General features: G+C 39.7%; 1 protein-coding gene across 2 annotated transcripts in view; it reads left to right on the top strand.

Moving 5' to 3' along the window:
- Positions 1-3,058: 3,058 nt before the first annotated feature.
- LOC150092013 (neuroligin-4, Y-linked-like) overlaps positions 3,059-23,646 on the top strand; it is a 362,680-nt gene continuing 342,092 nt past the window's right edge. Inside the window, exon 1 of one of the 2 annotated variants that reach the window (XM_090377704.1) lies at positions 3,059-4,280. In XM_090377704.1, coding sequence (XP_090233830.1) covers positions 3,830-4,280 — 451 coding nt within the window. In that variant the 5' untranslated portion in view covers positions 3,059-3,829. The remainder of the gene's footprint in view (positions 4,281-23,646) is intronic. The other variant, XM_090377710.1, reaches the window with a different exon arrangement.

Here is a 23,646-nt window from a genome sequence, read left to right on the forward strand (position 1 = left end):
TATAGTTCAAACTTGAGTCACGTTTACTGATGTGATTCGCAATCAAAGTGTTAAAATAGAAGAAACATCTTACCCTCCCTTTTTTTAATCCAAAAATCTTAAAACGTTATCTCAAACATATATTAAAAACAAATTAAGAATTAAAAGTATGTCTGAGTGTTATTACTGTATTTTAATTGTACCTAAAGAAAGCAATAGGCATATCATTACCATTGTTATACCAATTGCAGTAGATGTCTTGCAGTGCCGGGAAAAATAAAACGGCAAGTCACGTGATTACTTTATTTGTTAAATACGCCATTTTTTAAAGTGAATTCTGTACTGATATCACGGATTATACTGCTGTTTTACATTTATTTTAAATTAAAAACCCCTCACTAGTCGTCTATTTTGTCCGTACCCCCGAGAACATCTGATTATAAATAAGATGAAAAAAAATTCTTGGGCTCTCTGGAGATGCGGGACCTTTTTTTTTAAAGGGCCCCCTCCCGTACTCCTCCTAGTGGACGAGTCCTTTGCGCTATATAAACGCGCTCGGCGGGATCTCAACCCATTATGCCGCGGACCGGCACTGACTGCCATAGAACGGTCACCGTTCCAACTACTGACCACGCCCGACGCTACTTAACCACATCAATCAGAGAGGTGGACTTTAACACGAGCAGCCATCGCTCGGACTGACGCTGGACTTTAAATAATACTCATTCTATAGTAATAATAATTTAATTTAAATAATCATTTTATTTGAAAACCCGTTTTACATAAATGCTTGTATTGCACTAATTAACTGCTGTATATTTGTCCGAAGAATGAATTTTTCTCAATATAGCAGGGTTTTTAGTATTTGACACTGACGACAATAGATCAATTGCCATATCAAATTTTTTTCTCAGAGGAACCTGATTCAGAAGAAAGCAGCTTAAATCTGATGAATCTTCATTGTTTTTGTTCAAAGCTTTTAAATAAGAAAGCCGTATCGTAAAATTCTTTTGCTGTTTCAAAAGAAGATTCCATTGTCATTTTACCATCGACTAAATTTATTGTTTCTTCATGTGTGGAATAAAATTTATCTTGTGTCTCCAGTTTTGGCCATAGATTCCGTAGCTCACTTATTGCCTTCAAGCATCTTGATTGTATCATGAAAAAGAGAAGCTTGGAAATGAGCGAAGCAAATCCACAGTTCTGTGTCACTTCTATCAAAAAATTGATTCAGCACTTTTGGACGTTGGTTTTCGGACATCAAAAAGGACTTCAATGCCGGGTAAAGTTTAAGTATCCTTTCTAAAGCTGCTTGAACATCCAGATAGATAACTGCGAACTTGGAATTTTCTTGAAACGCATTTAGAACTGAGTTTGTTAGAAAAAGAAGGTAAGCTATAGTTGATCGTCGTTTCACTGCATAATGGACCTGAGGAGGATTTTGTGGTAGCATTTTTTTGGGGGGGGGTTAAGATTGGGAGTAAAACTTTCTCTGAGTTTGAGTAGTGCTGAAGCTTTTGGCAATTGGCCTAAAATAGTTTATGGCATTTGGTACATTGACTTTTGGAACTGATGTGACTGTATAGACTCCACTGAACGGGAAAGTAGCTTTCTTTTAGATTGGCATTATATATGTTAAGAAGGACATCTATGATAAAAAGACTCAGACATTTAAGAAGAAACTGGGGCACCTTGTCTTCTCCAGAAGTTGCTGGTCATTGGTAAAGTGTTGATGGCATTTATGAGTTGTTCTCCCGAGATATGAATGTTTATCAAGGGGAGTATGTCCACTTCATTCTCCAAATACGAATTATAAGAATTATTAATTGCCATGAATCTGGTGATATGCTCAAGCCAAGCTGTAGGATTAAGGTGAGTGGGAAATTCGCACCATATGCGCCAAGATGCGCTTTGAGTAATGATATGAAGTTTGTGACGTTCACAACTTGAGGAATCCTGATTGTGCCACACTGCTTTAAAGAACCCAACTCAATTCCATTAGGTTATTTTCATAACACGGCGGCCTAGCTGCCACCGGGACTTAAAAATCAAAACAAACCAAACCGTTGTACTCAGAGCACACGTAATGCTGTGCTCTGAGAATACAAGAACAGAGCATTAGTTAACTTCAGTAAACGTTCCACATGAACGGGCTGCTAAAATAAAAACACTAACAAATTAAGATTGATGTAGAGACACCATAAAAATTAATCTCTCTCTTATTCATATCTCTGGCAATGTTCCAGCTTTGTATCAGTCGTCATATGTGTATGGCAACTGGTTTCAAGTAATGCAACTTCGCATGTTTCTATATTTCAGCATTGCTTTGTTGTTATAAAAGTTCAATTCGAAGTCTCGAAGTTCGTGTTCAATATATGTGAAACTGGGGCTTGAGAAAAGAAAGGGTAATGCCGCTCTTTCAGCTTTTCTCTTTTCTTTTTGTGAGATCGCTGAAATTGCATTCTTTCAAAGTGTTTCAGAAAATGTTGCATTTTGAAAGAATGCAAATCTCTAGAAAAAGAAAGAGTGGGATGAGCACAAAGCAAAGTGAGCTGCAGCTCTGAGCTGCTGTTATCCTGTAGCGATTGGAGTTTGTTCGGTGCCCACGTCTGATCTAAAAACTCCACCGGATATGAATGTAGCTTGGAAAATGGCTGCGATATTAAATTTCAGCCAGGTAGGGTGGGTGCAGTGAGGGGATGCAAATTTCTACATGCAGGCAAGAGGTGAAAAACGTAGATGAACGTAGCGGACATTTGGTAAGCAAAAAAAAAAAAAAAAAAAAACCCCTACACACATTCATTCGAAGGCAACGAAGGAAGACCATTTGTTTGCAATTTCTTTGAATCATAAAACGAGACCCAGCAGTGTATAAGTTGAAACGGACTCGAGAAAGTTTTAGCTTCGCTTCCGCTGCTGCGGGGTGCCGTGTCAATTTTCTCTCTCTCTCTCTCTCTCTCTCTCCATATGCATTTAGCATCGTCCATATGCAGTGCGTCTGCCTGATTCAAATGCGCATGCTCCACAGCCATTCACAGAGATAAAGTGCGAGACAAGGGCACACACACTCACTGTCAAGTTGCGTGCAGGACGGTAGGGTCTTTAGTCTCTACTTAGTGCATGCGTCGAACAGTACGCCTTGTCTGCTCTCCGATCAGCTGTTCGCTAGCTTCGCAACTCGTAGAGTGACACGACAACGAATACAGCAGAAATTGTCTAAACTATGCGGCACCTAAGCCGTAGGTGGTCCACAACTTCTCTACTTTCGACTTTTGTCACCGGAAAAGAGAGCAAAAGATAATCCGGATTAAAGCTGCATACAGAGGCGGATGAGGACGGATTACAGTTCGAATCGGTCTCCGAAGGACGGCAGGGTTGGTGGACGGATAATCACCAGGAGTTCTCCCGTGGTGATCGGCGTATCGATTGCAGCATCTGTCTGTCTGTTTCTGGCTGTGCGATAGTCCAGCGAACATGATGGTGTTGGAGTAAACGGATGCAGCCGCCTCTCGATGCCGCACCGAGTCCTGAAGATGGCGCGACAGCCTTCCTGATGATTCAAGATGCTTATTTACCTCGCACGCACTTCGTACCTGAATAGAACGTGTTCGCGTGCTACGCCAAACAGATGAAAGCGGCGCAGGAATGTTTAAGCGATCAGGCTGTGGATGGTCGCCCTGCCGAACCGATGCGATCGGACGGCGAGCTTTGATAACGACTTCTCGCTAACCCCAGTGACTTTCTGTACTCCCGGTGAGGTGTATCAAGTGCTACTCAAATATTTGATGGAACAACGCGATGGGCATTTTATATTTTGACGTGAACCCACTTCTGGTGTAACCTCTGTGCGATGCTGCTCTTACGGCAGCTCCCCAACGCTGCAAAGACGCTATTCCCGCATCTACTGCTGCTCGTATCATGTGTCTCCGTGCTTGCCAGCGACGCTCGAAGGATGTCTCGGGTCGTGACCACCAAGTACGGAGCGTTGCGTGGTTCTGTGGCAGCTTTCGGCAGCCGTCAGCTGCAGCCCGTCGAAGTGTTCTTGGGTGTGCCTTATGCCAGCGCTCCCGTGGGGTCGCTACGCTTCATGCCCCCCGTGTCTCCTTCGCACTGGCGCGGCGTCCGCATGGCTGACCGCTATGGACCTGTCTGTCCGCAGCGGTATCCTGATATAAAAAACGAAACTGAGGCTCTTCGGCGTATGCCTTCGGGACGACTGGAATACCTTCGTCGCTTGCTCCCTTTCCTGAGGAATGAAAGCGAGGACTGTCTGTACCTGAACATCTATTCCCCGGCTCTCGGTAAGTCCCTCGCTTTCATCATCCTTTATTTTCAGTACACAACAGCTGTGGAAACTTCCAAAGGTGTTTGGGGAAAGGTCAAAAGTGCAATTGTTTGTTTAGTGAGAGATCTTTTGAGCATTCCGCCTGTTAAGGTGTACTGCAACCTAAATGCCACTTCTCTGCATTGCACAGAAGCTATGTAAAGCAATCAGACTATGTTACACTTAAAGTTTACTAAACAAACAAAATTATTATTACGAAAAGGATTAAAAGCAAACTGTGATTATGCTCAAAATGCTATATTTATTAATAAAATCCAAATCTGACCTTATACAGTGAACATTTTCATATATATGCTTTACAAAACACTCCTTTAAGTATATTTGTAGCTTTGGTTGTGTTTTAAGGTTAGATTAGATTAATATTGTTACAAGCTTCCGAAGCTTGCATCTGAAAAAAATACTCTTAAATCAAAATGTTTTTTTTTGGTAAATTTATTAAAGAAAAATTATTTTTATTTATAATTTTCACTGAAATCGCTCTTATGCACTCAGAGTTTTGAAATGAATTTCTAATGTGCAAATATCGTAAAATATTTAATCAAAAATAGATTTTAAGCTTATTAAAACGTGAGCCCTTTAAGATCTATTTTAAAGATATATCTGTTTGCAAACACAGGGCATTTCGTAATTTCTGAAAAGACGTAGTTCTATAATGTTGAAGGTTGTGAGTTTTTGAAATTTTGTTTTAATCATAATTTTTGCAGTTCCTCATTTTACAAAATTTATTTTACGAGATCAAGAAAGCCGGATAAATTAATTTATGAAGACTCAGTGTAATATCAACGTAGTCTCATGCAAAAAGAAAATGTTATTAATATCCCATTAAATTAAATGGTGTTTGTCATTAACTTATCATAAAACCAGTCCTAACTAATACGGGATTATTCATGTAAGTTCGTGCAGCCTTCCTCATTATTTTTTGGAACTGTAGAATTAAGAGATCGGGTAAAGTATTAAGATGCAGAGGACCTTTACTCAAATGCAAAAACTTGAGTGCGTAAAAGCTAGTCTTAAGCTTTGCGAAGAATTGAATTGTGTTGAGGTGTAACTTCACACGACAGATGGAGCCAGCCTAGCCATGTCAGTGTTATACTCCGGGATCGATGCAATCTTACCGGTGTTTAAGTATAAATCGTTAATACCGGATAATATAGGGAAGGGAAGAATTCGGGGAATTTCGATGCGACTCCACCTATGATTTTCAGATGGGAGTTTGAAATTGTTATGTTCTGCTTCATTACGTGTTTCTAGAGACGACTGATCGTAGTTTCTAAAGTCTCATCAATCAAGCATATATTCTCCATCATCGATCTTAACCAATTTGCTGTTTCGGATCTGAAACCCGGTTTGGTTCCCACGCAGGCTAATTATCGGAGATGGTAGAACCGTTTGGACTCCTATTCGATTTTTAGATTGACTTTCTCGTATTCGTAAAATAACTTGCGATAATTAAACAAGTTTTGAGATTTCTAATGGAGAATCTGTGAGCGGGTCAGATGTCCGAACAGTATGCGTGCGGTCATAAATGCGGGGAAACTTTACCTTAATGACTTGTGGAAAGCAACTGACTAGTTCTCACACCTTAATGATATTTCGCTTGAGCACAAATCCTTTTCATTATCTCCTGATGCTTTACTTAAAGCGCCGTCTGGTGGATTTCAAATGCAGCTGACGCGGTTTCGATCCGTGCAGTTTCTTATTAACTGTCCTGTTAGATGTGAGAATGAATTTTTGATTTTGTTCTTTAACGACCCTTGAGGAATCTAAGTTTTGCCACTTTTCTAGTGGTGCGGGGAATTACGATAGGCATTTTGCATATTTTTATTTTCTTTTCATTTTATTTACTTCCATTTTTTTTTTTTTTGTTACCTCAAATTTGACTTTTACTGCTCCTACTCGAATGTAGAGCCTATGAAGATCATCATTCCCTTCTGACGAAGAATTGCGTGCAGTCTATTCGATATTCAGTGGTAGTGGAAGTCAGGGACGTAGCTGGGAAGAGGAAATATTGGACTCGCAGATATGCAGAGTACGATCAATATGCTTTACTGGAAATCCATATGGAAGGAAGGAAAAATGAAAGGAATTGATTTTTTTGGGTGAACAAAAATTTTCTTTGCTGTCTGTTCTGGTTTCTACAACCGTATATGCCAAGAAGTCGGATAACACGAAATGGCCGATCGGAAGAATAAGGAAAAGAGAATGGACAGAATTAATTAATGGAGTCAGCAGAGATAAGCTTTGTGTAAATTTTCAAACTGACTTTCCTGCATTCTTTAGTTTAACAGAACATTGACCTCTCCTTATTTATTAGTAGTATTTATTATTATAATTATTTCTTATACTTGTGCTTCCTAGATGACACAAGATTGGAAATGTGGTTTCACTGTGAAGATTTCATATGTGGACGCTGTTCAAATCATGCATGGATAACACAATGAATTAGCTAAGCTGTTGGATTTCAATTGTAATATTTCGAGATGCGTTTTAAAGAACAATTGGCTTCTTAAAGGCGTTTTAACACTTCATTCCTATAATATTCAGTGGATATTTCTACGTCCATTGTTCTGAACCGTTATTTGATTGCAGGTGCATCTAGGTTGTTTCTCAATTTATTTTGCATCTGCGACTATTGCCATTAGAAAAAATCCTATTTCGATACCTCAATAACAAAGCGAATATCTCGTTAAATAATTCAGTATTTATTTGTATACAAATAAATACTGAATGCATTTTTATATAAATAAATTTGTGTACAGATAAATACTGAATTCCGTCGTAGACAGGAAGAATTTTTCTAAATCTTCAATCGGGGATGTAGTCCGCCGATCTCAGGCTGATTAGGTTTTTCCCTGTCAATTATTCGGGATTTTTTTTCGGTCCGTGCAATAAACAGGGCGCGATATGGTCCAAGTCGATGCTGCGCCTAAAACCCCACAAGAATATGTAGACATCTAGTATTGATGTGTAGGAGCATTCTTAATAACAAAGAATGAAAGGCAAAACAATCTATTTTTTTTTTTTTTTTTTTTTCGTTTCAAAGATGCTGAGAGTAAAATGTTGGTGTTTGATAACTACCAGCAACTGCTAAATACTTTGCATATTGGTTTCGTTTTTTACTAAGTTTTGTGGTAGTGTCTGTTTTAAGTAGAAGACTGTTAGCTCCGATGTCCGACATATTTAAGGGTGGGATGTGATGGTTATTCTGACTCATTATAGTTAGCAGTTGTGATTAGCCATACATTGTGAGTAAATCAACGGCCAGACCAATGTCACCGTTCAGGAGTTCCCCTGGGATGCTCTTGGCAGCTTAGAGGCATCTTTCATGCTGCAGGGAACGACTATTTTCTTTATTACTGTACTGTATTTCTTGGTTTGTTGAAGTTCGGCAGCAGAAGATGCATGAAAATAAAGATTGGAGTGTAGTCAGTCAAAAAATTCAGTATCAGTAGCGCAATCTGCAGATGAAAATAAGTGGTTTCCCTCATTGGTTGGTTATTCACTTGCTTCATGCCTACAGTGCTGTACTCAAAGGTCTCACTTCCTGGTGAGATGAGAGTACAGGGGAAAAGGTTGAAATCGCCGCACAGGAGTGATGGACGTTGCAGGTCTTGCGCAGCGTGTTATTTTCCACTCTCTCGCCTTCATTTAAATTCTGCTGCTCACTTAACCATTGAATAGGAAGTGGCATTCCTCCCACTGTTCTAACCATATCCCCATGAAAGAAAATGAACTAATGCCAAGTTCCTTTCATCCCATATTGGATGACTGCACGGTGACTGATCTTGTCCATCTTTCCTCATTCACACGACTTTGACTTCAGGACTAATAATAGTAAAAAAAAAATGTTGAAACTTGGTGTGTTTTGAAGTGTTATGCATTAAGTACAGAAATTAACTGTACTGTACTGTACCACTACCCTTTCATACTCGAGCCACGAAAATTTCAACTCCCCCTTGTATTGTACAACGAAAAGGAAAAACCTGTTTAGTCTTCGAGATAAAAGAAATTACCGGTAGTATTAGTAATGTCCACACGGTGCAAGGAAGCCTATAGCTTATGCTGCACAAGCCAAATAAAATAACAAAAAATACATAATAAAAAAAAAATTAAAATAATAAATTAATAAGAGAAAAGGAAATGGACAACCGATGCATTTCCCTCCTCCCTTAGGTAATTATCCAGCTGATATTTGAATTTCCTCAGACTGTACCACCCATGTAGGTAACTTATTCCAGTAATTTACAACTCGCTGGCTAAAATCAAACTTCCTGCAATCCAGTCTAAACAAACCTCTCCCCACGCATAACTTGAAATTATGGCCTCTAGTTCTAGAATCATGTATAACCGCGAAAATTTCGTCGCTATTCATTTTGTTTATACCTCTCAGAGCCTTAAACACCTCAAAGTCACCTCTAAGGTGCCTAGTTTCCAAGCTCTGCAACCCAAATATTCGAAGTCTTTGCTCATATGGATGCCCTTTTGCCGATCTGACCAGGCGAGTTACCCGTCTTTGGACCCTTTCAAGAACAATGTCTTTCTTTAGGTGCGGTCTCCATACTTGAACACAGTATTCCAAATGTGGTCTAGCAAGTTGCTTGAACATAGGATCCATATTTTATTTCTTATATCCCTGGAATAGTTTTCATCGCAAAATGGACGCTGTGCCATTGGTAGCTGGAACGTTTCCATCAAGCGCAAGTTCTGTGCCACTTGAATCATTATGAACTGGTATCTGTTCACCTGAAGCGCTTGATGCATCTTCACAGATAAGATGTGACCTGGTGCCATCCTCTTCATATTTCACTTTTTACTTCTGTCTAATTCTGATGGTTGGGCCCATTATTTCTCTCCGTAAGGCAGTGAAGCTGAAACGTGAAACCAGGAATTAATTTTGATAAACTTTAATACAGTGAAATTATAATTAAATTTTAGTACAATAAAAAGAAAATATAGAAAGCCCACTTTGTTCGTCGTTTCGTTAATTTTTCAAGCACACCACGGTCTTTGTTAGTTCACATCGGGTCATAATGCTGTTATGTTGATCAGTTTGCCTTGTATATTTATTGAGAATTTCATTCGAACCTTATGGCACTTTAAATATTTTCAGGAATAATTTAAAAAGGCTAAAATTATCTTATGTTTTTAGACTCTTCTTACTATTATTTATAAACGGAATTAACAAATTTTCTGAAGTTTACATTTGCGGGTAAACCAAGAATTTTGTTAAAGTGGTAATGAAGCTTTTAATGCTAGTCCATGGATCTCTTGATCCATCCATGAGCATTAAGAGCTGGATTACACTTTAAATGCAGTTTCCTGTTGCAAAGAGCTTTACAAAGAGGGAAGAAAACCAAATAAAAGAATTTTATCTCGTGATAAAATTGCATTACAATAAGCGTTTACTCCTAACGAGTAAAATAGTTGGCGACTGGATTGTTTTTCTGTTTGGTAATATTTTATTCTTTATTGAACGTGATCTTAAACACCTGCTTTTTTATGCACAATCAATTTTATTTTGCTTTTGGACGATTTCTTTCTTGCAATACTTGCCATAGCTCTCCCAGGGGCTCCCATCTGATGAGTATGGGCTTGGCACACCCAGGGTCCTGAGCTGGATATCATCCTTTCTTGGTGATTCCCTTCTACTCAATTTTTTTTTTTAGCTGGTGCAGCATAAGCCTCAGGTTTCCTTGCACTGTATGGCTAGTAATAATGTGCAAGTCAAAACAAAGGTTGAACGACCCCGTTCTTCTGTGGGGGGTTGGATTTTTAAGGTGTTCTTTTCTTTATTTTTAATTTAAATTTAATATTCTTTGTTTCTATTCCTATTTTGTTCCCTTATTTGTGTTTGTCCACTTTATCTTATTTCCCCCACTTACGCATCTGACATTTCTTCACAGGAAAATTCCACAATCAAGGGAACGTCTCAATTATTTATAATTCCCTTCGGAAAGGCTGAGTGTTCAAGAATGACAAACAACACACACATTAATATATAACATAACATAGTTTATTTACACTTATACATCTAATTCTGTTTTTGCACGAACTTTTTTTACACGAATTTGATTTAACACGAATTAAAAATAAATATTTCATTCTCTTTTTACACGAGTCATTTTGATTTAACACGATTTCTATGAATTTTTTTTTGCCTAAATTGTAAGAATTTTTTTTTTATTTGTGGCATATTAGTATCATTTCTATATTACACGCACCAATAGATTGGATAACAGCTAGTGTGTGCGTTTTGAAACGCGTGCTTTTGCTTACCAATGTGTACGTCTAGGTATCTATGAATCATCAACGTTTTTATTGAATTTGGTGCACATTTACGGTATTTGTGCATTGTACCTTCGGAAGACATGTAGTAGTAAGCTTTATTTCAAAGTGAAAGAATCTTTAGTGAAATTTGTGCACATATAAATTTATTAATTTTGCCAATAGTCAATAAATTGTAAGTTTACAAATTTTTCATACCTTTTTTTATTAATTATAACTGAGATATTTTTCGGTAGCAGTTATATAATGTCGAATAATTCGCCTATTACCAAAATGAAAAGGAAAACGATTTCTTTGGAATTCAAATTTTAGATCGTCTTGCAACTGGACAAGTGGCTACGTCTCTAGGAAAGCATTTTGGTGTACATGAAGCTACCGTAAGAACTATTAAGAAAAATGAAGCTGCAATTAGGAAGTCGGTATGTTCTGGAACAAAAGTAAGTGTTAATTCATCATCATATACAAAAGATATTGTCAAGGAAAAAATGGAAAAGGCTCTGGTAATATGGATAGAAGATCAGTCACAAAAAAGAGTACCAATAGATGGAAATGCCATCAAGCAGACAGCACTAAGAATTTACAGACAGATTAAAGAAAGGAGCCAAGCACTTCATCTCAGTTAAACAGAAAGTATGAATTTTCTGCGAGTACAGGTTGGATGACAGGGTTTCTTAAAAGGAATGCTCTTCATAATATAAAAATTAAAGGTGAAACTGCATCTGCAGATGAATCGGCTGCTAAAGTATTCCCGCAGGAACTTGCAAAAATTATTGAAGATGGAGGATACACTCCTGATCAAGTGTGGAATGCAGATGAAACTGGTTTCTTCTGGAAACGAATGCAACAGAACGTATGTAGCCAAATCGCAGAAAACTGCTGGTGGTTTTAAGGTAGCTAAGGATCGCGTGACCTTATTATTTTCCTCCAATGCTTCAGGAGATCGTATGTTGAAACCACTGCTGGTAAATCGAGCCCTAAACCCACGTTCAATGAAAGGTGTAGATATCAATAAACTGCCTGTTCACTGGATGGCAAAGAAGGCCTGGGTGACCACTACTATTTTTACAGAATGGTTCAACAAATGTTTCGTCCCAGAAGTCAGACGTTATATGAATTTGAAAGGTCTCGAATGACATTTGAAAGGTTTGGGTCTTGGAACACCCAAACGTACAAATTTTATTTCTGCCACCTAATACTACATCTTTGATACAACCGCTAGACCAAGGTATAATTGCGACAATTAAAACATACTACGTAAAACGAACATTCCAACACGTTTTGGACAAACTGAATGATGAAACACTAACAATCATTGATGTGTGGAAGAAGTTCTCAATTATGGATTGTATAAATCAAGTTGGATTAGCGTTAACTGAATTAAAACCAGCAACTTTAAATGCGTGTTGGAAAGCGCTTTGGCCACAATGTGTAAAAAGCAAAGATCCCATCATCCCTAATACGACCGAATTTCCCAACATCATTACAATGGCACACAAAATTGGTGGAGAAGGATTCGATGATCTATCGTTTGAAGATATTGATGAATTGTTAACCGACAAAGCCCTAAGCGAAGATGAAATATTAGAGGTTGTCCTTGGGACTCCTTATCCCACAGAACGTAGTGATAATGAAGAAAATGATCCTGTTCTAAATGCAGATTTAATAAAAGAAGGTCTGGAACTGGCCAGAAAATTAGGTAATCATTTTGTCAAAAATGACCCTAATGAGGAACGCGCTGGGAAGTTTCAACGTGAACTGAAGTTGTTGACAGCCTCTTACAGAGAATTATATAACGGCCTAACCAAAACACGAACACAACGATTAATAACTGAATTCGTTCGTAAAACCGGTGAAACATCAGCACCAGAGGAGACTCGTGCTGATTTTTCTCAAGAGATCACAGAAAGAATTTCATTAATAGAGGAAGAAGACGATGTCCACAACATTTCTAGTGATGGCAGTGATATTCCAGTCGTACGCAAACATATGCGCCGTTTATTATCAGAAAGTGAAAATGAATAAAATCTTATGTGTAAAACAGATTTTTTTGTTCATGAAGAATTTTTTTTCATTTCACATGCGTACAAATTTATTTTAATACATTTTAATTACATATTATTACATGTGTATTTTGTTTAAATAAAATAATAAGCTTAAAACTAATATTTTTATGTGTTTTTTTTTAAAATTATTTTTACTGATTTTTTTAGATCCGGAACCAATCTTCTTTTCTTCCATAAATACGTCTTTTTTTACACGTATTTTTCAGGAACGTATCTATCGTGTAAAAACAGAATTAGGTGTATATACAACATGAAAATTATCAACTCTCAGGCACATACTATTATTATTAAATTTTTCCTATGTAGTATCAGTTATATACAGTAATACCCCGACTTACGCTACCCCGACTTACGCGAACTCGGAGTTACGCGGTTCTTGATTTCCAAACGCCGACAAGAATCTCAACTTTGTCTCCCCCTAACTCATTTCCATACACACCCACATAACTCAACTCAGGGATCTGACTCTCTCTCTCTCACCCTGTTCACTCACTTTTTTCATCTCAATTACGTACCGCCCCTATGTGTGCCTGCCCCTATTTTTCAGCTTTAACCAATCTTCTTCTTTTTATCAACTTTCATTCTGCCCTATTCGTCCTTTAACTTTTCTCAAGCAGTATCTACAATGTACGATTCAACCTCTTATTTTAATAAATCGTAATTTTCCGAGGTTGTCTGTACCTTTTGAAGTGCGCCGTCATCTTCGCCACCCCTGGTTAAACTTAGCGGATTTATTTCACACGATCTACCAAACTTGCCATCGCCGACAGCCAGACGCACGTCCTAGTTCTAATCCGTGCATTTGACCCGTATTTACTACCTGTCCCATTTCCAGGTGTCACGATCAAAGAAATGTCCGACAATATTCAGCCTACTGCCCTTTGTTCTTTCAGAGCCTTAATTGTTCACACATACTCGCCAGTAGTCGCTGCTACCATTCCTGTTGTTTTGGTGTTATCCTGGGAGCTCACCCCTTATTGCCTTTGTCAAGCTTACCTCTCCCTTCCTATAATTTAACCTTGTCTAATTTTAATCCCTAGCGAGTGCCTTAGTAATATTAGTGACTGGTAATGTTTTGCTGTCCCATATTGCTATTTCATAAGCTTTACTTTATATTAATCTCACTTTTTATAAAATATTATATTTGTAAGATTTTACATCTTACACTTCGTCGCTGTTCCAGGAACGTAACTACGATGAATGAGGGCGCTCCATTGAGTGCGAGAAGTTCATAAAATTCCCAAAAGGCCTTGCAGCTGAGTATGATATTTGTGAAAGTAATGCTGTTTATTGCGAGAAAGGCTTCCAGTTGCTCAGCGGGAATATCTAATTTCTTGTGGACCGCAACACTGTTGGGTAGCAGGAGTTGGTTATAATCGCCTTCCTCCCATATTGGTTTTGAAAGGCCAGAGTTTGTATCCCGTCAAAGACACGAGAATATTTATTCCTGAAATTTAGAATTGTCTTCTAGCAAACTGACAGAAGGATACAGATATGGTATATTGACAGCCTTAGATGCTTTCACACTTACACATCCACTCCTATTCTGAAGTGTGCAAATTACCTTCCTCTCCTTCAACCTCTTAGCCTAGAGCAGGGGTAGCCAACGAGTTGATCGCGGATTTAATTTCGGTCGATCGCGACGAATTTGAAATATACAGTCATCCCTCGATTTGTGCAATGAAATTTTTGAGATGGTAGATCGCGGCACATTTTGAAGGAAAAAAGTAGATCGCATCACAAATTCAGTTGGCCACTCCTGGCCTAGAGTATTCGACGAATACCAATTATATTGACACCATTTATGGCAAATTCCCCAGCCCAAATCTTTAAATATGCTCGCTCAAACCGACATCTAAATGGGTGAGCTTTCTGCCAGAATGTCACGGCCAAATCTGCAAATCTTTGCTATAGCGAGACTTAAGAATATAAGTATTTGCCACAGTGTAAGAAAACTACGGGACTTTGCTGCACCGGCCAAAAAAAAAAAAAAAGAAAATTCATTAAGAACTTTCTAGAAAAGAGATCATTTCAGGTCCATTCCATTCTTCATTCTCTTGAACATATGTACAAGAAGAGGGAATTCCCCAAGGTTTGGTGTTGAGTGCCACACTCTCTGCCATTAGGATTGATGCCATACCCAATTACATACCTAATACAGTTGATGATACCTATATGCTGCAATCTTGTCATCACATGTCATTCTCAAAATATGTGATTAATTGAAAGACAACTAGAACTAGACAACTAGACATTAACAAAATTGTCTCTTGGGCCAAAAACAATAGTTATAGACTTTCTGATCCAAAAACTGCCATACACTTCTGTTACAAGCATTCTTTACATCTTGATCCAGATCTTCAATTAGATTCTCATGGTATTACTTTCCAGCATAGTATTAGATTCCTTGGTGTAATACTTCATAAAAAATTAAACTCCTGGAACATATAAAACATATTTGTACAAATTGTCTTAGAAAACTAAATCTTCTTAGAGTAATTTCTCCAATGTCATGGGGTGCAGATCATTATGTTGCTACACTTGCACTGCTTGCTGATCAGATCTCAGTTAGACTATGGGTGTCCTGCATATGACTCGGCCAGACAAAGTGCACTGAAGTGGCTAGATCCTGTACATCATTGTACACTAAGAGTGGCACTTGGGGCTTTCCACACATCACCAATTTTAAGCCTATGTGGAAGCCAACGAACTGCTGCTACATCTTCGACAAGTTCTGCTACTAAATTATGCAGCCAAAATCAGCAGTCTCCCACATCATCCCCCCCCCTCGATGTGGCACCTGTACGTGGAAAGGGGACCTCCCAGTGATGCTGCTGGTTTTCCAGATTAGCATCACTGGGATCTAACACCCATACCTTGGTTCCAGAGTTACAACGTTGGAATCCGGCGTGTGCAACTGTGTGCTGCGACCCGTGTAATTCAGATAGGAGAATCCTGGTGGTTGAGCGGCCCAGCCTTAATACACCACTTTGGCCCCTGCTTCGACAAGACGGGTGGTCCCGGACCCGCCCGACTGGGATCAATCGGCGGGTGGTTCTTACTGCTAGGGTCAGCTGCATTCCAATAAGCCTCCCTCCCTTTGGTCCTGGGATGGGATCAAGGCTTATTGGAAACGTGGGTATGGCGCCTGTAACTTGTCGTTCCATTCGTGTACCCAGTACCTGCTAGTTCACAAGTGGGCGTCCCCTCGTAGGGCTCCGTGGTGGGTGAGGTACTTAGGGCATCTGAAATTTTTATCTTACTCATATGAGTAATTTAAATACTGTTTCTTCTGGGGCCCCAACAAGGCCTCTACCTAATCGAGATGAAACTGCAGAAACAACTCTGCAAAAAGAGCCAGAACTGAGGATACACCACCATCTGTGACACTGCTTTTCCTCATTCTGCATTCCACTGGAGAGCAGGCACTTGGGAAAATGTCACCCTTTTTCATCCAGAAAGGATTAGAAGGGTTGACAGGATCTCCAAAATCTGTCAAAAGGGTACGTTCTGGAGACATTTTAGTTGAGGCTGCAAGCCGAAAACATGCACAGCAACTACTGAAAGTAACTTCGTTAGGGGGATTATCCATAATCGTTAGTCCCCATAAAACCTTGAATTTCTCATGCAGTGTCATATCAGATTGGGATCTTCATGTTTCTGAAGAAGAGATCTGCTCTGAACTTAAAGACCAAGGAGTGACGGCTGTGAAAAGAATATCGATGCAGAAGGATGGGAATCTCGTCCCCACCCAAGTTTTCATCATAACGTTCAACACCCCACGGCCTCCAATTTCCATAAAAGCAGGCTATTTAAACTGCCCAGTGAGGATTTATATTCCAAACCCACTGAGGTGTTTTAAATGCCAAAAGTATGGCCACTCTCAAACAGCTTGTCGTGTCAACCCTGCCATGCTCGATGTGGTGCTAAAGACCACGAGAGCAAGGAATGTTTAGCTTCTAAGCCAAGTTGTACTAACTGCCAAGGAGAATACCCTCCATACTCTCGAGCATGCCAGCGGTGGAAAGATGAGAAGGAAATTCAAAAACAGAGCTAAACATCTCCTATCAGGAGGCCAGAAGACGCATCCAACCTTTAAATAGTGCCAAGCCCTCATACGCCCAGAAAGCTTCTGGGAAAAGTACCATTGGTACTCAGACTGATATGAGTATTCCATAAAGGGAGTCATTCACCCCCATTGCACACTATTTATTAAGTTCCCAAAAGCCCACCAAAAATCAGTCAGCCGCCACTGCTATATCCGTACTTCCTAGTGCTCCACCACTTCCAAAACAGAGTACTAAAGAAACTCCGAAGAAAGGGGAACAGACATCTACAATCCAAGAGACAATGGATGCCGAAGATAAGGAGGTACAGGCGAGTCTGTCCTGGAACTCTTTGCGGAAGAAGAAGAAGAAATGGATACAGGCCAACGTCCAATCTTTCCAAAGAGATAAACCCAGTACTGAGAAAATGAAGCCCTCAGCCCTTCGGAAGCCACTAGACGGACCCAGTAAATCAAAATAATGGGTACATTTCAATTTCTCCAATGGAATTGCCGTGGATTTCGTAGAAATAGAGATGACATCAAGGCTCTCCTGAGTAAGCATGAACCAACTTGCTTTTGCTTAATGAGGACCCTTACTTACTTACATAATTGCTCAGTTATTCGCAGAGACAGAGCTAGGGATGGACCTGCCCACGGAGGAGTTGCTATCCTTGTGGGTAACCACAACCCCTTTCAAGCTGTGCTTCTTACCACTAATCTAGAGGCTGTAGCAGTTCGTCTTACAGTAAGGTTCCTTTTAACTGTTTGCTTCATTTATTTGCCACCTTGGAATAACACTGCCCAGGCAGACCTTGATGATCTGATTAAGCAACTGCCACCCCCTTTTCTATTATTAGGGAATTTCAATGGGCATAATCCACTGTAAGTATGTAATACTCCGTGAGTTACATCGCCATGGACTACGGGGTCACCTCCTGATTTTCATACAGAATTTCCTATGCAAGCGTACATTCCAGGTTCAATTTAAAACGTCACTGTCCCAAGTATTTTCACATGAAGGAGGAGTTCCTCAAGGCTCTGTACTCAGTGCTTCACTTTTTATAATTGTAATAAGTAGGTGGTAGATGACTTTCATCAACAGGTGAAATACCACCACTTTGCTTATTGGAGGCTTGAAGTGGTGAAACCCATGTTTAGTCTCTAGAGCAAAGTTTCCGGCATCCCCCCCCCCCATACTTCTCCTTCAACCCTTGCACGGTACTAAGTACTATAGGTTTTTTACCTTTCGTGTTTGGGGTTTTCATAAAAAAAAAAAACTCCATTTCCGGACAAATTCCAAACACTATTGATAAAGCACTGTTTGTAGACGACCTTAGTATTTGGTGTCATGCGAAAAACATGAATACTATTGAGAGACAGTTGCAAGGGGCAATAACTAAGATCTGTTCATTGGCTCAGAATAATGGATTTCAACTTTGTCCGGAAAAAATATTTTGCATCCATTTTGCCGCGAACGCAAACTCCATCTCAATCCGGAGCTACAACTGAATCGCCAACCAATAGCAGTTCATCCCAACATACGGTTCTTAGGAATCACTTTAGACCATAAACTCACTTTCGTTGAGCATATCAAGACTAAGAACATCATGTCAACAAAAACTAAATATCATCCAGGTTCTCTCTGCAAATAATTGGGGAGCTGTTCGCCTTATTTTATTATTGTTATACAGAGCATTAATAAGATCGAAACTTGACTACGGAGCACCAGTCTATACTTCAGCAAGACCTAGTGCCCTTCGCTGGCTTGACCACTATCCATCATAGTGAAATATGCGTTGCTTTAGGGGCATATATCGCACGACTCCAACACATAGCTTATATGCTGAATCACACGAAAAACCTCTCAATAAGGCAACAACTGATACTACGTTATGCCTATAAAATTAGATCTATGCCAGAACACCCAAACTGGCCCATACTTTTCACATCACAGCACAGCAGGTTATACCAAAACCGCACTAATGCTAATCGTCCTTTGGGTTTGAGAATAAAACACCTTAGAAGAACTAAATTTAACCTTAGACAATGTGGCACATAGCATCCCATCCTCTCTTGCTCCTTGGAATATCATTCCACCCTCATGTGACTTACATCTGCATGAATGGAATAAATTTACATTGCATAGAGAAAACTTGCAACTATACCATGCAGTAGTGGACCAGTTTCCCAGCTTTTCCATAGTATATACTGATGGATCAAAGAATCATGTCCACGTTGGAATCACCGCAGTTCTTCCAAACATCACATTAGCTTATCAGTTATCACGTGAGTTCAGTATTTTTTCTGCCGAACTAATAGCAAATTAGGTTGCAGTGAATCATATTGAGTCCTCTGATATTAACAACAGCATAATTTTCACAGATTCTTTAAGTGCGCTTCAAGCACTAAAAAACACCATGAACATTCCCCCACCCAGTTGTGAAAAGAATAGTCAGCTCTTTACATACCTTATCAGAACGTGGGAAAAACATAACTTCTCCTGGGTCCCAGGACATATAGCAATTCCTGGAAATGAACTAGTGGACAATACTGCCAAATTAGCTCACCTACCACCCGAGAACAAGTGGAAAGTGCCTCCTCAAGACTATCCACCAATAATCCAGGAAAAATGCATGTGCCAATGGCAGTTATCATGGGAAAATCAACCTAATAATAAACTTTGAAGTATCAAGCCAAACCTTGAGCGATGGCCTTCCAGCTTTAGTTCAATTCGACATCAGGAGGTAATAATGGCTCATCTCCGAATAGGTCACAGAAATATCGCTCACTTGGAAAGTGGAGGAGAACCCATATGGAAGTGATCACTTCCATGTGATAACCTCGTTATTACACAGTGGGAGACAGTGTCTTCCTTTCAGGTTACCACGGTGGAAGTTTGATCAGGCTGACTGGATTGTCTTTCAACACCTGGCAAATTTTGACATCTCTGCAGTCAGTCAGGAGCCTATCAATGATGCAGTCACATACATAACAGAAAATATTGTCCATGCAGCTGCAACTACAATTCCGAAAACGTCCAGCCGGTTTTCTACATTTCCAAAACCATGGTGGAATTCACAATGCACAGCAGCAAAAAAGGCTCAAAATAAAGCGTGGGGGATATTTCGCCGATATCCTACCAAGGCCAACCATATAGCCTTAAAACGCGTGCGAGCCAAAGCATGCTACATCTGCCGTCAGAGTCAAAAGGAATCGTGGATCCGCTTTACTTCATCAATTAGTCAGTCCACTAGTACTAAGTTGGACTGGGATAAAATTCGGAAAATGAAGGGGAAATACACAGCACACTCCTCATCGGTCCTGGAATATAATGGATGTATTATTGCAGAATCTACTGCAATAGCCAATGCTCTTGGGGAAACTTTTTCAAACATCTCTGCAAGATCATCTTACTCCCCACAGTTTCTGGTCTTAAAAGACAACAGAGAAAAAAAGACCCTTAAGTTCACATCGATGGGTTCCCACTCGTATAATAGGCCATTTACTAACCACGAGCTGAAAACAGCATGCCCGTACAAAGGCTACTGCTGTTGGACCAGACAATATCCATTATTAAATGATAAAACATCTTTCAACAGAATCCATGGTCCATCTGCTCTTCCTGTACAACAGAATCTTTCTTGATGATCATATTCCGGATACCTGGTGCAAAGCAACTATACTTGCTTTTCCCAAGCCAGGAAAGTATCCTAAATCTCCGAAAAGCTATCGTCCTATTGCTCTGCCTGTGCAAAATATTGGAGAGAATGGTCAATGCTCGTTTCTTATGGTATTTAGAATCGAATAACATTCTCTCCCGATTTAAGTGCTGCTTTCCTTCCGCGATGCTTTCCTAAAAAGAGAACACTTGGTGCCCATCTTCTTTGACATGGAGAAAGCATACGACAATTTGGAGATTTGATTTTTTTCAAAGACCTTTACAATCTTTGTCTAAGAGGTCACCTAGTTTTTATCAAAAAGATTCTATCCTGCCGTTATTTCCAAGTTCGTGTAGGATCCTCCCTTTCTCGGTCCTTTTGCCAAGAGGAGGGAGTACCATAAGCATCTGTCTTAAGTGTCACGCTTTTTGCCATTAAAATAATTTCTATTTCTTAACAACTTCCTCCAATTATAAACAGTGCATTCTACGTCGATGACTTCAGCATATTCTCTCAATCATGCAAAATGAGGGTTATTGAGAGACAACTGTAACAAACTATTGACCACCTTAATTCCTGGGCCACGGCGAATGGTTTCAGGTTGTCACCAGAGAAGACCGTTTGTGTAAATTTTTGTCGCAAACGTAACCTCCACCCTGAACCTGAATTATGACTTCGACAAAGCACCATTCCAGTTGTATTAGGGGCGAAATTCCTGGGGCTCATTTTGGATAAAAAGCTGACATTTTTCCAACATATTCGTCAGCTACGCACAAAGTGCATGAGATGGCTTAACATTCTCTGCTCTCTCTCTCTTCTACCTCTTGGGTTGCAGACCGATGCAATCTACTACGTCTATTCCGTGCACTTGTATACTCAAAGTTAGATTATGGGTCTCAGGTATATGCATCTGCCAGAAATAGCACTGTTCGTTGGCTTGACCCCATCCATCATCAAGCCATTCGTATTGCTACTGGTGCATTCAGAACATCACCTGTCCAAAGTCTGTACAGTCAGTCCTCATATAGCACGATAGTTGTGTTCCTAGAAACCCTCGTGCAATGCAAAATCGTGCAATATAAACCACAGGCCCTATGGGAAAAATAGGGTTAGGTTCCAGCCACCCAAGATTGAACACACATTTGTAACCAAAACATTACCAAACACAATAAATAATCGTAAAAAAAAATACTTACGTATTTTATTACGATTATTACGTAATAAAATATTGCTAATGCTTTTGCTTCTGTCGTAAGAAAACTTGTTTTTTGTTTGATTTTCTATCGAAACATGATAGCTGTTCCATCTCTTCCAATTCTTTGTGTCTTAATCTAATGGATTTTAATTACACTTTGAGTTGTTCCTGCTATCAAAGTTGTTTTTATTTTCTCTGCATTCTTTCTAATTCTCGGCGTTGCCTCATTTAGGTCTGGAGCACGTGCAATATCACATGGTCTTTCATTTCGCTCAAAGCGTTTCACAATTTCACATTTTTTTTCTCTATCGACAGGGGCGGACTGGCCATAAGCCCTACCGGGGAAAAGCCGGAGGCCGGTGTGATTTTGGCCATAAACCATAGTATGAGGCCACTATAAATTTTCCCGGGTAAGAATTTTTGACTCAGTCCGCCTCTGTTTATCGATATTGCTTTTCTTTTTCGCTCTGAATCTGCAGTGTCTTTACCAGGACGTTTCCTTTTCACACCTTTTTAGGTGTTTTACTCATTTTTAGGGAATAAAGCACAATTACAAACCGAGGAGGCACGCTTGATACACATAAACAAAGCTGCGTGCGTGTAGCAACTGAATAAACAATACCGTAAAGGCTATTAACACCGCACATTTCTAGGGCTTACTGCCATAAAACAATAAAAACAATTTCCAATTGAGTTTCTGCTAGTGGAATCTGTTATAAACCGGTAGTAAACTCGATCTAATTGCATTTGCGATAATACCGATAGCTGGAATTGTGTGGGTTTTTACCTTATTATGATGAAATGTGTTTCCCATTCACTGATATAAAAAACATAAATACATTTTCAGAATCTTCTTTTCATTCCTATCGTGTTGCGTTCGGTTGGGGTGATTCTGCGTTCGACTGCCATTTCTTGTAAACACAAAGGCGAATCGTGCATAAGCGAATTCGGTTCGTGTTATATAAGATATCATTCCCCTATTTATAAATCGTGTATGATCGAATTCGTGTAGTCTAAAGACGTGTTATACGAGGACTGACTGTATGTTGAAGCAAATTAACCATCCTTGTCGCTTCGATGAATGCAGTTGTCTCTACAATATGCCTTGAAGCTTAAGTCCATGCCAGACCATCCCACATTGACATCCGTTTTCGAGCCACGATGAGAAAATCTTTATAACACACGATGCCAGTTGCCCATTCGGCATTCACGTTCAAGAGCTACTCAATGTGCTTAACATCTCGGTAGACAAGGTTGCTCGATCACCAAAGGAGCCCCTTCCACCCTGGCATACACAAACACCAGCATATGACTTGTTGCTCAAGATTTCGACGAAGTCTAATACTCCGTACTCTGTTTACCTTCAGCTCTATTGACAACGCCTTGTAGTACATTGTGACATCTTGCCAGTTTATACAGACGGCTCGATGTCAGAATCGTATGTGGGATCTGCTGCTGTTTTAACAAATGGTTCCATATCAGAACAGATACCCCTTGACTGCAGCATTTACAATGCAGAGCTGCATGCTATAGAGTTAACTCTAGATCACATTATAAAACACCATTACCAACGGTGTATTATATATGCCGATTCAATGATTGCACTACAGGCTTTATCAGCGGTGTCACGTACTAATCATCCAACCCTATCCCAAATTCAGCAGATAATATACAGCCTCAATGGAAGTGGATTCGATATCCGCTTCTGCTGGATCCCGAGTCACATCGCGATTAGAGGAAATGATTTGGCTGACATTGCAGCCAAATCGGCACCCTGACGGATAATCTTGACCTGTTAGTCCTCTATACAGACTACAGGCAAGTGATCTGTAGCAACCTACAATATCAGTGGCAAGATTCGTGGCATCGCCCGGTTACTACAAACAAACTATGTCGGATTAAGCCTGTGATCCATCCTTGGCGGTCCAGCTTACACAGGATCGCAAAGAGGAAGTTCTTGCTTGGCTCCGTATAGGACACTGTCATGTGACACATTCCTTTTTGCTGAGGGCTGATGACACTCCTATGTGTGAGCAATGCGACACCATTTTATCTGTTCAACATATTTTATG

This window comes from Mastigoproctus giganteus, chromosome 1 (assembly GCF_048544385.1).
Source record: "Mastigoproctus giganteus isolate SK-2022 chromosome 1, ASM4854438v1, whole genome shotgun sequence".
Taxonomy (NCBI): domain Eukaryota; kingdom Metazoa; phylum Arthropoda; class Arachnida; order Uropygi; family Thelyphonidae; genus Mastigoproctus; species Mastigoproctus giganteus.